This window comes from Podarcis gaigeae, assembly GCF_964106915.1.
Source record: "Podarcis gaigeae genome assembly, chromosome: 5".
Classification (NCBI taxonomy): domain Eukaryota; kingdom Metazoa; phylum Chordata; class Lepidosauria; order Squamata; family Lacertidae; genus Podarcis; species Podarcis gaigeae.
The window spans coordinates 27,790,437-27,807,917 of record NC_139681.1 but is presented as its reverse complement, the minus strand read 5'-3'; the positions used below and the strand labels follow the sequence as shown (position 1 = coordinate 27,807,917).

Genomic DNA, 17,481 nt, shown 5'->3' with positions numbered 1-17,481 from the left:
TCCAAAAATGCAGCGTAAGCACAGATTCCGGTTCTTCCATTTTCTGCAAAAGATTGTTAGCTTGGAGCCTGGTCTCCCCCTTCCCATTAATGTCAGAGTCAGGATGAGGTCCAGTTACCAACCTGCAGCCTGGCCTCCTGCCTTCTACAGGTAGTTCCAAGGATCCCTTCCCACTGCTGCCTTCCCTGATCCCAAAGGCCTCTCTCTGCCTGTGGGCAGTCTGCAGTGCATGCTACAGGCACCAACAGGCTCTGTTGATGTGTGTGAAATACAGTGTGAAAGATAGACTTCTCTACCTGGGAGGGGTGAGGCCAGTGCCAGTCACATGTGTTTGCCTTGCTCTGTTCTAGCCAAGGAGGAGGGAAGGAATGGAAGAGACTTGGGAGAGCTTGCTTGCCTAGTTTATCTGCCCCAGCCCCCCTCCCATTGATTAAAGTGCAGCATGTACCACTACTGACCTGACCCTTGAGCTGGGGAAGGCTGTGCAGCTGGTTGTTGACTCTGGGCCTGCTGGCTCTGGAAAATTCTGGGGTGTGAGGATACTCAACAGCCCAGTTTATCAGGGCAAAAGTCCCTGCAGGTCTCTGCAGTTAGCAGAAGAAGGAAGTTCCAGCCAAATACAGGAGCAAAACAGCGGTCAGTAGACCACAATCTTTATTGTTCCACAACAGGTCTCCACACAGAGTAAGAACCCTGAACATGGGTTACAAGCTCTTTGAAGACCTTCTGTCCCTACCCAGAATACATTTCCAGAACCATCATTGATACATCACTGATATATCATTATGATGTCACAAGGAGGGAGAAGAGTCGTGAGGTTATCCAAGTTCATCAACTTGCCCCAGTTATCAGATCAAGTTCCTAACACCTTAAGTAAAAAATAAAGGTAAAGGGACCCCTGACCATTAGGTCCAGTTGTGACCGACTCTGGGGTTGCGGTGCTCATCTCTCACTTTATTGGCCAAGGGAGCCAGCGTACAGCTTCCGGGTCATGTGGCCAGCATGAGTAAGCCGCTTCTGGCGAACGAGAGCAGCGCACAGAAACGCCGTTTACCTTCCCGCCGGAGCAGTACCTATTTATCTACTTGCACTTTGACGTGCTTTTGAACTGCTAGGTGGGCAGGAGCTGGGACCAAGCAACGGGAGCTCACCCCGTCGCAGGGATTCGCAGGAGCTGGGACCAAGCAATGGGAGCTCACCCTGTCTCGGGGATTTACCTTTAAGTACCCGCCACCTAAATAACAATAAAACTATCTATGCATATCTTTGCCTTCTGGCCTTCCTGAGGATGGGCTGTGGGAACACCTTGCCACAGGAAACCCATCAATGGATGTTCATTGTTCCCTCAAGGGAGGGGTTCTCTGTACTTGACTGTATATCCCAAGGATTATGGAGGAGGGTGGTATCCAAGTTGAGTGCATGACCTCTCGCTTAGAGGATTATGGAGGAAGGTGATGTCCAAGTCTGCCTTTCATTTTGAAGCAACATGTCACTGAAATGGAAGAATTGGTTATGGCATTGATTTTATGTGATTTTCAAAGGTTAGTAGTCCATCAGCACCTTTGGCTACTTGCAATACTGAATGGAGATCAGCAAATTTAACCATTCCACATTTAGGATTTTTGGGGACTGTATTTTGAAACAACAACAACAACAAAAGCATAATAGCTTATGGCAAGAGTAGCTAACCTGTGGCATTCCGAATAATGTACCATCATCCTACAACTCCCATCATCCTGAGACCTAAAATTCAACAACATATAGAGGGGCACAGGTTCCCCAACCCTGACTTAAAGTAACCTGTAATTTAAGTTGTAGAAAACACCGTTCACACAGTTCACGCCCAGAGATGCTGGGTTCATGGAGGGGTAACCCCAAGTATATCTATTGCTCCTGCCCCCCGGATTTCACATGTTGAACGTCTCTGAATTTGGATTGGGTGACATAATAGACAACCATGGTTTGGTGCTATGGGAACAAGCCTGGGCAAGGACCAGACATAAATGCTCTCTTCCTGTTTCCTTCTCCAAGATTGTGGGTTCAATGTAGCAATGGGAAGCATCTGCTTGCTGGTTTAACTACAGTTTATTGTCATGTCTGGACTGAAACAACCTGTGGATAGTTTGAGCCCATGGCTTTTTGAAACAAGCCAAGATAATAAACCACCAAATACAAGCAGTTTCATTAATGTTATGCTAAACTATGGATTAGCATTGTGTCCATACAGTTCAATTAAATATGCTCCACAGTGCATATACAATAGTGAGTGCAATGCTGTAACTGAAATTATGTGCACACTTACTTGGCACATAAATTCAAGTGGATTTGTTTTCCAGTAAACATGCATAGGACTTGCATTTGACTTGAAGTAGGGCTGATGCTAAAATTGCAGCCTTGCGATGAACTCCTCCATCTGCAAATTGTAGTTGTCTGATTCCTGACAATATTCTGATATGTCTTTCCTCGCTTACACCAGCAGCAGTCGTGTGTCCTGACATCACTGGTAAGTTGAACTGCCCATTTGTTGAGGTGGAGAAAGGAATTTGATACAGGGTTGCCATTTTCATCCTAGTTTGTTCCATGTATTTTTTTGTAACCTGCACTTCTCCCCCACAATGAAGGCAATTAGTAACACTGGAAACTTATTTGTATTTTCCACACCATTCTTTCTAATGGCATCATGCTTTTATATTCTTGTTGAATTGTTGGTTTTATTTGTACTGCCATTTTTTGTTTTAATTGTGTGTTGTAATTTTTAATGTCAGCCACCCTGTGGATCTGTGAATGGAAAGTTGGGGTAGGAATCGTCTAAACTACTGCAGCCTTGTTTTCCCTGTATCCGCTTCCACTGTTTATGAAACAGCTGTTTCACAAAACAGCTCCTGAATTCTAAGCATTGTTCCCCACCCAACACACAAATGGCTTCATCTATGCAGCAGAAATGATTAATCCTGTTCTGGAAAGGCCATGTCAGCTGGGCTTTTCTCCAGACATCCATTATGTAATCACTTTCTTATAGCTGTACAGTTTTCTGTTAGTTGCAAGGGGGGGTGAAGTAAATGGTTTTCAGCTCAGGCACTGAGACTTAAATGAAACAGTGAGCTGAGGACAAGGAGAGCATTCCCAGTCCTAGGTGTGCCCATTGCAATCAGCACAATCCAGAAGTTGTTCAGCAGAAAATTTTAGAATACCAGACACTTCCAAGATTCTAGTCAATATTACCCTTAGCTATTCAATTGTACAAGGAGTAGGTGTGCCTCTGCTCAAACCTCTTTGCCACACCTTTCCCTGATCAGGCTTGCATAATGGGGAAGTTGATTTATGAAAATATGTCTCATGCAGTCTAGAACAGTAGTTCCCAACCCTTTCCCCCATGGACTACTTGGAAATTGCTGAGGGTCTAGTTCTAGTTAATCACTTTTGTCTCTAGTTCTGGCCATTGATGGCTCTGGCTCCCTCCGCCACCAGGATTGTGACCCTTCAGTAGAAAAAGATTGCCCTCCTTTGCACTGGAGGAGCAGTCTCTGCTATTTGAATGTGTTCATGCCATGGTTTTCCGTCACCACTGATGCACCATTGTGTTGGTGAGTGTGCCTGCCTAGGAAGTAATTTAGCATCTTGCATGAGGAAAACTAAAAGTCTCTTTCATCCATCAAAGAGGGAAGCCCAACCCTGGAATCTTTTTTAATGCCCCGTGGAATTAAGTTAGGGCCTTTGTGGCCTGAAGGACAGTATGTGGAAAGCTGTCAGTATATAAAAGTTCTTTCAGAGCCGTGCCTGCATGTTTTCATAGTTGCATGGATTTGGAGGTTAAACTGCCTAGTTCTGCAGCATCACATCCCTTTGTATGCACTTACAATGAATCAGCAGAATTGTCCCCAAATACTAATTCCGAAGGCTGTTTTGTTTTATCAAGAACTCATTAACAAAGGTAAATATTATATCTCCGTTTCAGCTCATCTGTATGTTCACTGAATAAAGTCATTTGCTAAAGTAAACTCTTTTAAACTTTTAAAGTTCCACATTACACACTCTGGATTATTCTAAATTGGTCTCCTGGCCATTTTCATTTTCATTCCTGCCCACCTATTGCAATTTATTATAATCTACTCAAGTCATTTCCCCAGTGCATGTTGAGCTTTCTCTCCAGATGTCGGCATATGATCTGCACAGGTTGCATATATTAAAAGTTCCTAGTGATCACAGCTTATTCAAAACCATTTGTGTGTGTGTGTGTGTGTGTGTGTGTGTGTGTGTGTACAATAACCTTCATGGAGCCCAAAATTTTCATGCTGCCAACTGCTGGATTTCACTTCCACTCCTTTTAAACCTGATGGTTTCTTTGTTGGAGAAAAGCAATTGCACACCTCACAGGGAAAAAGTCTTCAGTTAATTAAAATCTTAATATTCCTGCCCGGCATCATGCAGTATAAATTATCTAAATGGAGACTAAAAAGATCTGCCACAACCCCCAATATGGTCCAGAAGGCAACAGCCTGGATTGAAGACTTGGATCCAGCTCAACACAGGCATGCTTTCTGAAGAGAGGTTGCAGTCAATCATACATTTCCCTGTCTGGTAAAATTTAAAACAGTAATTCTACAGGTGCAAACCCCCAAACTGTGATATTGGATTGATCTTTTGCCCTAACTTTGCAGTGCAAGCTTTAACTACGTAGCCCTGTAAGAGGCACCACTGCTACTGCTAGCACCCAGCATTGATATTTGTAGGGTGCCAGTGGACAACTCCCTGTTCTTACCTGTTACTGCCAAACATTGCTAGTTCGAGGTGCTCCCTGCACTTGCTGGCTCCATCTGACACCTACTTCATATGAGGTTTTTATATTTTTGTTGTTGAACAAAACCTTTCCTGTGTTATGGAAGGTGGTTTCTCCCCACCACCACCCCACCCCATGGGTTCTCTCAACTCTATTCTTCCTCTGCAGAATCTACAACTCTTTCCTAAAATTCTCTTGAAAAAGAGAAGAAGAGTTTGGATTTGATATCCCGCTTTATCACTACCCCAAGGAGTCTCAAAGCGGCCCACAATCTCCTTTCCTTTCCTCCCCCACAACAAACACTCTGTGACGTGAGTGGGGCTGAGAGACTTCAGAGAAGTTTGACTAGCCCAAGGTTACCCAGCAGCTGCATGTGGAGGAGCAGGGACACAAACCCGGTTCACCAGATTACGAGTCCACCGCTCCGAACCACTACAATACACTGGCTCTCTTGAGATGCACATCTGCCCTAAACAAACTATAAACCCTGAACGAAGCTCTTCCTACAGGGAAGGTGTTACTCCTTTCTCTCTTCTGACATCCATAGCTTGTGTGGGGAAAATTCTGATGGTTGCCTACTACTGGTCTCAGTGCTGGAGCTAGCATGACACTACCATTCAGAGAGCCACTGAAACCTAATAAGGCATGGAGGACAAAAAATGCAATTCTGCTTCTCTGCAATGTTTTCCTAGAAGGACTGAAGAATTTCCAAAAATACCAAGAATATAAGAAGCTCTTCTGGGTGTGATCAAATGCTTATTTAGTTCAGTATTCAGACTGGTCAAGCATATGCCTATAAGCAAGGCATAATGGTGATAGCATTCTCTTGTTCATGTTCCCCACACAATAAGATCTACTGGTAGTTTTATCCTCAGTGAATTTTTCTAATCCCACTTTAAAGCTGTGCAAGCTGGTGGTTATTACTGAAAATTGTGGAAGTGAATCCCATATGACTCACTCGATATCACGCATTATCCTGCTTCTTGCCACTTTTAAGGGACTCTAGTCCTCTATATCAATATTCACATCCATGAACATTTGTATTATGTAGTGGGTGGACATAGCAGATGACACAGAGATTTCTCCAAGTACAGTGGTACCTCGGGTTACATACGCTTCAGGTTACAGACTCCGCTAACCCAGAAATATTACCTCGGGTTAAGAACTTTGCTTCAGGATGAGAACAGAAATCCTGCTCCGGCAGTGCGGCAGCAGTGGGAGGCTAAAGTGGTGCTTCAGGTTAAGAACAGTTTCAGGTTAAGAATGGACCTCTGGAACGAATTAATTACTTAACCCGAGGTACCACTGTAGTTCTTTATAAGTAAGCTGGAACTGAACTGAACAGCAAACAGCTCAGCCGGTCTGCTTTTATAGGCAGCCCTCTGTCAACACTGTAACAACAACAGCCCAGGGTTTCCTGCCTAAATTAACTTACGTGGACCTGAGTGAAAACTATATACACAATACCCCCTGGTGGCCAGGGTGAGAACTTCAACACATAACAATTTGTATGACCAACCACAAATTAAAATGTAAGTGAACGCACAGAGAGAATTATATCAAATACATCAAGTGTGTGGCTGCTCCATTCATGATCATAGGTTCATTCTAGAGATGGATAACCAGTATGGGTTAATTAGTACATCCAGAGCCATTAATCTCTGGAATATTCCTTCTTTAAGTGTAATATTTTTTTAACCTAAGAGCTATTCCAGTTTACTTTCATTCTGCAATAATGAATCTTAAATTGTAACTGGATATCATAGCCAAACAAATTGAGGCAGGAAACAGCTAGCAATTTGCAAAATAAAACTGTATACTGTTTCCAGAACATGAACTTTTTAAAGGCATCCCATGGAATACCATTCCTCTAATGTTTTCCATTATCCTCCTAAGCATAGCCATTAGTGTTGAAGGCCGCTGATGATCATCTTTCCTTGAAGCAAGCTAAGATGCACTGCCAAATATCTAATGCAGAAATTGCACATTGGATAATGTGCTGGGAATTTCCCTGCAAGAAAACTAGAGATGATTGCTGAGCTGGAAAGTTCTTTCTGTATTCATTGAAAGGTTACTCTTCTTTGGTTTTAGGGAATGTGGAGAGAAGCTATCTAATGGTTTACATTTCTTGATAGTCACTAATGCTGTCCACGGTAATCTAACAAATGAGCTACTGGGTTAAAACCAATGCATTCTAATTACTGCCCTGGTGTTTGTACAAGAGGTTCTTTGGACAAACAGTGCATCCTAATGTTAAAACTGCTGCTATAGGCAGTATTTCCTTTTGCAGGGGAGCATTCAGTCACAGTCCTCTTCCTGTAATCTAACATCCAAACCAGGAGTATTTGTATTTGTAAACTGTTTCTAAAGAACCAGTCTAGAATACTGAAAATAAGACAGACAAAATTCCCTAAGACTTCAGTAGGAGGACTGAGCATGAATTTTAGAGGGCTTGTTGAAATGAATGGGACTGAATTTGACTGGATTAGAGCAATTGTTCACTATTTTTCATATTGCAGTTGATAAATGCATGTTCATGATACTTACTAACTAGGTTGAAAGTTGTCTTGATTGAATTTGTTTAAAAAGGCAGAGTGATTAGAAAATATAAGTGCTTTCAGGAATTCATTGCTTGCTGTTGCTGTATTAAGTGTCAGTTTCCACATCTGTAACTTTGTGAAGATGTGAAAATCTGGAAATACTCATGCTTGCAATTTTGTTTCCTTTTTGCAAAACCCACATCACCCTGATGCCTGTCCCCTTTCAAGTATTGCCACCGGATGGATGGATGGATGCATGCATGCAAAGAAGCACTAGAGCAGGGGTCACTGTTTTTAAATTTCAGAGAATGCTGGGGGTGATAGTCACAAAATGGCTGCCATGGCTGCTGTGGCATAACACAAAATGGCTGCTATGGGGAGCATGGCATAACACAAATTAGACAATTGCCTCTGACAACCTTATGCTTACCATGGGCACTCATCTATGCCCTATTGGTCCTGTTTATGGAGATCACACACAAAGGAGGAGGGAGGGATAGAGGCTGATGTTATTGCTGTCTAATAACAGGGAGCATTCCTCAGCAACAGGGGGAAGAATATACAAGATAACCACACCATTCTCTTTTCTTGGAAATTGCTTAGAAGGTGCCTCCACATATTGCCCCATAACTTTCATTCTAGGAGGGCTAGAGGTTACTGAAAAAAGAAAGTGAAATCTTAGAGTCTGGGGCACCTGCCAGGGGCACCCTTGGAAGCCTTCACAGGGACCATGCAGACACAAAGGTTGACACACCCTGCAGGCATCATTGTAGCAATCTGAGCCAGAAGTTGCCTTCTGTTTGATCATATGGATTGAACTAACAGGTATAAAAATTGAAGGACCAAATTTGGCAGTTGCATGAAAATTGCTGGAAAATAAATGCATAGCATTTGATAATTTCTGTAACGGAGCTGTGCAATTGCAAGAAACCTGGAGAGAATGTTGATGTGGCTAACTTTAAGGGCCCATTAAAAGGCTCACCCCTCACATACCTGAAAATAAAATGAAAATTCATTTTAGATAAAGCACTGCTTAAGGTACTTGCTGTATCATCAGCTGTGGTGAGCTGGACTCTGCCAACACTTGGACCTGGACTATCCTGACAATTTTGATTTGGCACAGAAAAGTTTAAAACTGTTCACAAGCAAGTATTGGTCCAAATACAATATACAATAGAAATAAGTATCCGTTAGTGAAAGGTGGGGTCAAGGTCACCACATCTTAATGTCTGTGCCTGACAACATTAGGGCTACTCTAGGGTTTCCAGCTGGCTTGTTATATAATGAAGTATATATCTTGGCCACCTTCTTAATGCAGTGTTTACTCAAGGATTTTGAGAGGGCACAAGAATTAATAATGGCAAAAATCAGAAAGATCTAAAGGAAAGGGAGAATGAGGGGAGCTTGTTTTTACTTTAAACCATTCTGCAAAGTGGGTGGTAGGCAACTAACTTTTACTCAGAGTAGACCCATTGAAATCAATGAACATGACTAAGTTTGGTCCATTAATTTCGGAGTAAAACGTAAATTGGATACCCCCTCTTGCATTGCGTTATAGGCAATGGTATTTTCCTGTTAATGTGCATAAAAGCCATAGTTTGTATGGAGTAGATTTAAGCAAACAAGATGAGTGCACCATATTGGGACAGGAGTATTGGCCTTGTGCATGAAGGGAAAAACGCTTCGTTAACCTGTGCTATATAGCTCAGTGACTGACTTGTGTCTAAATTTTTGGCAATGGAACTCATTCCTTCTTTTTAAGTCACTCAAGTGAGGCTATGGGCTATTTCTTAAGTTGCTTGTTTTGCAAACCAAAGAATATGCCTGAGAATCATTTCCATGACTGAATACATGGAAAAACAAAAACAAAATGCCTTGTGTGAATTCCTAATAGAATGACTGAGTGGTGGGCAAGGACCAAGAAGGCCTGGGATGAAATCCCCACTTGGCCATGAACATAACTGGCAGATCTTAGGCAATTATCTCTGTCTAGCCTAGCTTTCAGGAGTGTAGGGAGGATAAATGAGACAGGTTGTTGTTGTTTTTTAAATCAAGTTCAGATAAATGATTTTGAAGATCTTGTTTTCCCCAAACATCATCTAAATGATGAACATGGGATCAAATGGGACTGCACTGCTAGCAACCAAAGCCCTATGGAATTCTATCTGCCCAACTGTGCAGACGACAGCCTTTTGCTTGAAAGAACCCTCTGCTTGGAAGACTGTTCAATCCAAGTCTAGTTTAAAGATAAGGAACCATAAGTAGAGAGAGAAGGAATATTGAAGTTGCCCAGGGTCAGTCAGTAAGGAGAACAAAGCAGGCACACAGATTAGCTGGTCACAGTCTTCCCCAGTCTGGTGAGATGTATTGCATTTCTATTTAAATAACAGCAAGCACTCCAAAATTTGCATATATACATGTAAATTAATATATTAAAATTTTATGTAAATTTCTGTCACCTTTCTTTGGTGATAAGTACCTGTGCCAAAATCCTACATCCACTGTGTAAACATAGAAGGAATAGCTTTTTTTTTTTAGTTCAAGCCATTTCTGCCCCAAATTGTCTGTTTTAGGAACTCCAAGCTGGCTATGATCTTCGGTGGCTGGTATTCATGACACAGTGAGTTAGCCTGGATAGTGAAGTTGGTTAGGTAAAGGTAAAGGTAAAGGTACCCCTGCCCGTACGGGCCCGTCTTGACAGACTCTGGGGTTGTGCACCCATCTCACTCAAGAGGCCAGGGGCCAGCGCTGTCCGGAGACACTTCCGGGTCACATGGCCAGCGTGACATCGCTGCTCTGGCGAGCCAGAGCCGCACACGGAAACGCCGTTTACCTTCCCGCTGGTAAGCGGTCCCTATTTATCTACTTGCACCCGGAGGTGCTTTTGAACTGCTAGGTTGGCAGGCGCTGGGACCGAGCAGCGGGAGCGCACCCCGCCGCAGGGATTCGAACCGCCGACCTTTCGATCGGCAAGTCCTAGGCGCTGAGGCTTTAACCCACAGCGCCACCTGCGTCCCTGAAGTTGGTTAGAGTGTGGTGCTAATAATGCCAAGTTTGCAGGTTTGAACCCTGCATGGGACAGCTGCCTATTCCTGCATTGCAGGGGGTTAGACTAGATGATACTCAGGGTCCCTTTCAAACTCCACAGTTATATGATTCTACATATATACAGTACCGTATATGCTACAAGCCATGATTCCACCAGGAAAGGAGACCAAAGGTTAAAACCCTACCTTACAGCTTGTTGTGTCCACATTTGCTTTCTAACATGTTTTACTGATTAAGAGTTACAATTTAATTTGGGGTGTGTGAGAAAAATAAAAACCTGGAACTGCATAGAATCTGTTGGAAAAGCTAAATAACTGTGCCCAACTCCCTGAAGCCACACATAAGTTTCTAAGTGCAACATAACAACAACAACAACAACAACAACAACAACAACAACAACAACAACAACAACTTTATTATTTATACCCCGCCGATCTGGCTGGGTTTCCTGGGTGGTTTACGGCACATATAAAAATATAGTAAAACATCAAATATCAAAAACTTCCCTATACAGAGAAGTTTGAGTGAAACAAACCTGTGCAACATTGCATTAGACCAAGCAGTCTCTTTCAGCTTGCTTAATTGTTATTGGCACCTTCCCATGAATCAATGAGTCAAATATTTTTACACTCTTTTAGCTGAATTTAGTTTCTACTCCATGCCAGCCAGACAGGCATGGAGACTGGATTCTTCTCTCTCCCTGCAAAAACCAATTGCGGTATAAATTGTAGGTGGTGTGAAGGGGCACAGTTTACTAAATTGGGATTGGGTGGCTTGTGCTTGAATAGATTCAAAATATCATTTTGAAAAGGCAATGTACACACACACACATTATACTTGCTACTTATGCCTCATGATAATTTTAGCAATGCTATGAACAAATGACTTTTACTCCATTAATAACTGAGGTTATGCCTAGGTAGTCATTCTGTTGAAAAACATGTCAGTTAATTAAAATAAGAAGACTAAAAAGGTTGGCTGATGAAAGCTGAGCAGAAGAAACCTTATCAGACATGTACTTTTGCCAGTCTTTCAGATCTTTTGTTGAATCATCAATTCAATTAAAATGAGTGAGGTTGAATTCCTAAACCCACTTACCTGGAAGGAAGTCCCACTGAACTTCGTGGGATTCTGAGTAAAAATACATATAATAGGGTTGTAGGGTGGAGAAGTATGAGTTATTTTCATATGTTAGCAAATATAAGAATTAAGTTTTGGAATGCCAGTGAAAATTTAGATGTAGAAAAAAATATAGTGTGTGTAATATATCTATACTAGTGGTGAGTGCTTGATGTTGCCCAGGAATATGTAGAAACCCCAAAATGTTGTGTTTTTAAAATGGATAGTGTTTGGGTTTTTCCCCCTTTTTAGTTTGGATCAGTCATGCCAAAAATCAGGCAAAGTTATGCCAAAGTCACATTTTGATCTACCGTCTTGATTCAAAATAGTGCCCAGCACCCAAACATTACCAAGGACCCTCACACCCACTTTAGGAACCTTCATGCCAAGCTTGGTGATCAATAGGTGGCCACGCCTATGCCTGTGTCAAAAAATGGGCAAAGTCAGAATGGCAGCCCAGTAGCCCAACACTGAAGGAAACTGCTTCCCCACACCTTGGGAACCCTTGTTCCAAATTTGGCAGTGATATCTAGGGAGGCAGCTTGGACCTATAAAGAATAGGCAAAGAACTTTTCAAAACATCTAGTAGATATGAATGAATGAAGTAAATAAGCCAATATTCTTTTGCTGGTGCAAAAAGAAAACTTATTTATTACATGGATTTCTCTCCCCTTAGTGCCACCTTTTCAGGGAGCTCATTAAAGCAAACGAGAGACCTTGTCCCCAGTCAGGGTTAAATGAATAGCACACAGCAGCAGATTACATATGACACAGGTGCCAGCAGAAACCATTCAAACTGCAAAAAGGAGCCTCCTGTAAGTACAGAGTGTCCTAAGTGTTATCCAAATCAGCTACTTCCATGGATTCCTGTGTCTACTACGAAGCTGCTCTTCACCAACTGCGCATGACAGCCTCATTAGCTTTTTGTCACCAAAAGTGACTTGTTGCTGGTTGTTCTTCTTGAAATTCTCCCTTTCCACTCCACATGGGCTCCATGCCTCCTTCCTTTTCCTTGCATGTGTTTATAAATAGAACTGTCCTGGTAGACTTCATTTGGCCTACCCTGTTGTCCTCTTATGCGAGTTATTTTTTGATCTAAAAATAGAACTCTGCTAGTAGATCTGCATCGCCGGGATTCTGAAAGTTCACATATAAACTGGGCTGCAATTAAGCAATGTGTTAGAAAACCGTATGGCTGACATTTCTGCTCGCAGTCTTCACATTTCGATGCCGTGCAGCCTCTGATATAATAACTGTTAAAGAGTTGCACGTCAAAACACTTCTTAAAATTTATCAACGAATAACCAAAAATATCTCATAGAAGCAAGAAACTTCTATAATGATATTCTTCATAGCGGAGTTCAGAGTAATTGTAATTCCTATAATGATTCCTGACCCAATGAATTGTTTCTTTGATAAAAGCAATGTAGCATCATTGCTTTCTCTTGGGGAAAAGAGAGGAAGGCAGGCAAAAGTCAACTGTACTTTCTTTTTGCACCCCACACTCTACTATCAGCTAGCCTCCAGGAAGTGTCCCAAGGGCTTTAAAGTATGTTAATATTGTGTTATGGTGGTAAGCTGCCTTGGAAGGGTCTGTATGATGAATGGCAGGGTATAAATAATTGTAATAAATGAACGAGGTGTCTGCATATAAAATTCCCACTCCAGAAATCATTGTAAATGTTTATAGGGTTCTAGGAGTATTAAAACAAGCCCCAATGTGTGATGGAAGATCACTGTGCATTTATTAAGTAATTCTTTTGCAAGGGCTAGGCCCACTTTACCAGTGGCGTAGCGTGGGGGGTGCAGGGGGGGCCGGCCGCACCGGGCGCAACATCTGGGGGTTAGGGTTAGGGGGCGCAAATCCACAGGTTAGGGGGCACAAATCCACGGGTTAGGGGGCGCAAATTACTTGCCTTGCCCCGGGTGCTGACAACCCACGCTACGCCACTGCACTTTACACACTTATTGGATCCTAAAAAGGTAAAGGGACCCCTGACTGTTAAGTCCAGTCACAGACGACTCTGGGGTTGTGGTGCTCATCTCGCTTTACTGGTCAAGGGAGCCAATGTTTGTCCGTAGACAGTTTTTCCAGGTCATGTGGCCAGCATGACTAAGCCACTTCTGGTGAAACCAGAGCAGTGCACGGAAACGCCGTTTACCTTCCCGCCGGAGCGGTACCTATTTATCTGCTTGCACTTGACGTGCTTTCCAACTGCTAGGTGGGCAGGAGCTGGGACCAAGCAATGGGAGCTCACCCCGTTGCAGGGATTCGAACCGCCGACCTTCTAACCGGCAAGCCCTAGGCTCTGTGGTTTAGACCACAGCGCCACGCATGTCCCTCTGTTGGATCCTACTTACCTGAAATATATTTAAAGTTACACTGAGACGCTGCCAGAGCCCTCTCACTTCCTTCCCAAAGCAAGGATGGAAGAGGGAAATAAGTAAATAAATGTAGAGCAGAGAGTGTTGGGTTTCCTTGGTTCTCCATTTATTTATTTATTCATCTCCCCAACACCACGTAAGGTTGCAATCGCATAAGTAAAGCAAACACAATTTGTGGGCTTGCTGTACTTGTACACAGCGTGTGTTTGTAAATGTGTTGTGTTCTACCCACACTTTACATTTTTAGATGAACACATCTAAGATCTTTTAAGGCTACACCCAAAGTGCGAAGTGGCCTCCCAGGTTGTTCACAGCAGCATAATTAGAATATATGCGTTCAATGAGGTCGTAGCTTTATTTATAAGTGTTTTCTCCAAATCAGCCAGCAGAGAGCACTTTCTTTTGCTACACATCATCTAAGCAAGGATGCAAATCTAGGGAAAGTACTAGGGTTTTGTTTTGATTTTTTTTCCGGCCTAAAAAAGGAAAACATAACAACTGGTTTTGCATATTTCTGTACAAGCACCTCTTTCATAAAACCCTGCTGTCTAAGGTTTAGTTCTCACCAAGGTAGTCAAACCTTTATTTGGGCTGCACTATTTCAGGCTGCAAGTGGGGGCTCATGGAATTGAATGTTTCCACACACAAAAAAATATGAATTCAATACACACAGAAAACAAGAAGAAGGATAGGCATGAACCTTTTGTCTGACATCAGGTTTTCTATTTACAGGGATTAATTTTATTTCATTTTTAGAAGTATTCAGTCACTTGAGTCTCCACCTGCAATCTGTTCAGGTTAAGGTTTATTACCTTGATAAAAACTAATCTAATTGTTCCCTCAATTGTCAGCAGCATTTCAGATTACAGATCTCTCTTCAATTTGCCCTCCATTTTAGGAAAATATTAACGTTACTTGGCTTCCGGTATTTAGCAAAAATAGATGTTTCTGTAACCTTAGAGTCAGAAACCGCTATTGCCCGTGTGCCATTTGATTGTGCTTTTTTTAATAAATAAAAAATCAATATTCATAGAAACCCAATGTTTAATAATCTAATAAGTACTATAGGAGTATTAAAGGAAGAAGCTTTCAGAAGCAAGAATGCAATGGTATTATCAATTACCACCTCTATTTTTTTTTTTAACAAATCAACAGGGTGGTACATATATGAGAAAGAAACAGAATGGGAAAAAATGATGGTTCATTACAGAACATGTAGGTCCGGTTTGCACATAACAATAAGCAAACGATGGTTTGGCACAAGTGTGTGTGTGCTCAGGTTCCCGCAAAGCTGATCACAGCTGTTTTGCTTCTCCTTTAGTCCTGTTGCTGTGAGCTAAACTATGGTTTGGCTTAGCATGCCGTCTGAACTTGGGCTTGTGTTTGGACTTGATTCAGTCAAATCATGAGCTGTTAACCAAGAACAAACCTTTGTTACAGTTTGTGGTTTCTCTGGAGTGAGGCAAATTACAAGCCTGGGTTTGGATGACATGCCAAGTCAAACCCATGGTTTATCTCACAGCAGCATAGCAATAGTTAGATTGGAAGAGGATCAAAGCCATCATGATCTCCTCTCTGGAGACCTACGTATTAAGACAAGGTTTGACTTAGTGTTAATTAGCAAATCTGGATCGTACAGAACAACATTACACTGACTCAGTTTAGGTGGAATGATAAACCATAGTTAGTGGTTTACTGTGAACACACTTTTTCTGCACTGTTTGTCTCCTCGCCACTAGCACATGTGGAAAACAAACCATGAGCCATTGCTTAGCAGTATTTCCATATCTTGTGTTTTTCTTATTCTAAGAAGCCAAGTGAGTAAGTAAACCAAGAACAAAGCAAAACAAACCATGGTCATAATGCTTCGATCATAATTCCAAGCCAGGAAATCATGGTTTGTTTCTTCCCTGTGTGAGTAGGGAGGAGACAAACAGACCAGAAAAAACTGATCAGGATAAAACCATGGACAAACAATCACAGTAGCATCTTTGCATCGCACCCCAGATGTGTGTTCAAATAGCAGTCCCCTATGCCGTAACACATATTATTTTCATGTGGCTGCTCTCCACACCTCAATGGGTGTTGCTGTAGAGCCCCCAAAACTTTGGGGGCTTCCGGAAGGTGCTGCTAGAAGGGGGAGCTGAAAAGCCTGTAATTGAGCAGAGCACCTTTAGTATATAAGGGATTTACAGCTATTTCTGTATATAAGGGATTTAAAGCTATTTCTGTATATAAGGGATTTAAAGATAATTCTTAAATTTTCATTGCATCAAAAGCCAATGTGCTGGGTAAGTGTATATTTTTACCCAACCCATTTTGAATTTTTTTATTAAAGATTTCTTTAACTGTGTAGGGGTCTAGAAGTGATAGAACGGTGTCTCCATCTACTCCCCCCCCCCCCGTTTGTGTGAGACCTGTACATATCTAGCCAAACCATTTTGCTGAGTAGGTCAGCAGTGTGTGGAAATTTGATCCAGAAACCCTCCACGGACTTTGGAGATACCACAACTCAAGGCATGTAGCACTTTCTCTGTGAGACCTACATCAGAGAAGGGGGGGGGGAGGGAAGAGAAGAAATTGTCTATCAATCTTCTGTCATGAATACATGCTGGCATGGGACTGGCTTAGGAGATACAAATAATTGCAAATCTCTGTTTTTATGGAAGTAGTTGGCGCTTTTATGTGATAAATAATTGAAAGGGTAATCAATCTTAATGTTAATATAAGTAATTTGAAGTGTGCCTAAAGGAGTAGGGCTGGATAACTATGAGGAGAATTGAACATTAATTCTGTCTAGTGCATGTAATCATATATGTGTGTGTGTACACACACACACACACACACACACACACATACACACACACACACTGTTTTAAATGTTCCTGGTGGTAGTAATTATTGAGAACCAGCCACCTGATCTCTCTCTCTCTCTCTCTCTCTCTCTCTCTCTCTCTCTCTCTCTCTCTCTCTCATCTCTTGGAGGCTTCCTTATCTGGTTAGTGCGTTCCCCAGTACATTCAACACATGGGCTGGTGCTGTGCGCTCTCGGGAATCGGAGCAATTTATGCTCAGTTTCTCCGTCTGCAAGGCACAGCAAATCATCTGCTGGTGAAAGCTTCTGAGACCTGTCAGCAATCTGCCGCTGATTTCTGTGCATTTAGAGGCTGGGGAGGCACCGTGGATGGAACAAGCTACCAAATCTTGCCGAGATCTTACCCCAGGGGTAACAGTCAGTGCAGAACAACAAAAGAAAGGGGAGTGCTGCTTTTTCACTGGAATAGTAGCTTATCTGAACTCCCAGCTCTGTAACTGAAGGGGTGGGGAGAGCTGGGGAAATCGCGAGCAAGGCTCTGAGTAGCAGTTCCAGCTTCTACAGGAGTAGCAGTGGCTGTGTTTAAACAGCACTTATTCTGTTACTTGCCTGAGAAACGTCAGCAGATGGACTTTGGTTTCAATGCTCTGATATTTCCAGTGACTCTGGAGGTTGGAATACAAGTAGCGGTCTATAGATTGTGTATTTTACTTGCTGAAAAATGAGTGAAGAAGCAAAGGAGAAGAATGCAAAACATACTCACAGGAAAAAGAAAGGCAAAAAGGTAAACTCCCAGA

At 42.3% G+C, this 17,481-nt stretch overlaps 1 protein-coding gene across 30 annotated transcripts in view; it reads left to right on the top strand.

Moving 5' to 3' along the window:
• Window positions 1-17,481, top strand: part of ANK3 (ankyrin 3) — a 380,323-nt gene that overhangs the window by 27,356 nt on the left and 335,486 nt on the right. For 8 of the 30 annotated variants that reach the window (XM_083740230.1, XM_083740221.1, XM_083740228.1 and 5 more), the window contains exon 1: window positions 16,885-17,468. The exons of 20 other annotated variants lie outside the window; for them this stretch is intronic. In XM_083740230.1, the coding sequence (XP_083596356.1) occupies window positions 17,406-17,468 (63 nt within the window). In that variant the 5' untranslated portion in view covers window positions 16,885-17,405. Of the gene's footprint in view, window positions 1-16,884; window positions 17,469-17,481 lie in introns of those variants that run through there. 2 more of the 30 variants (XM_083740241.1, XM_083740246.1) reach the window with 2 other exon arrangements.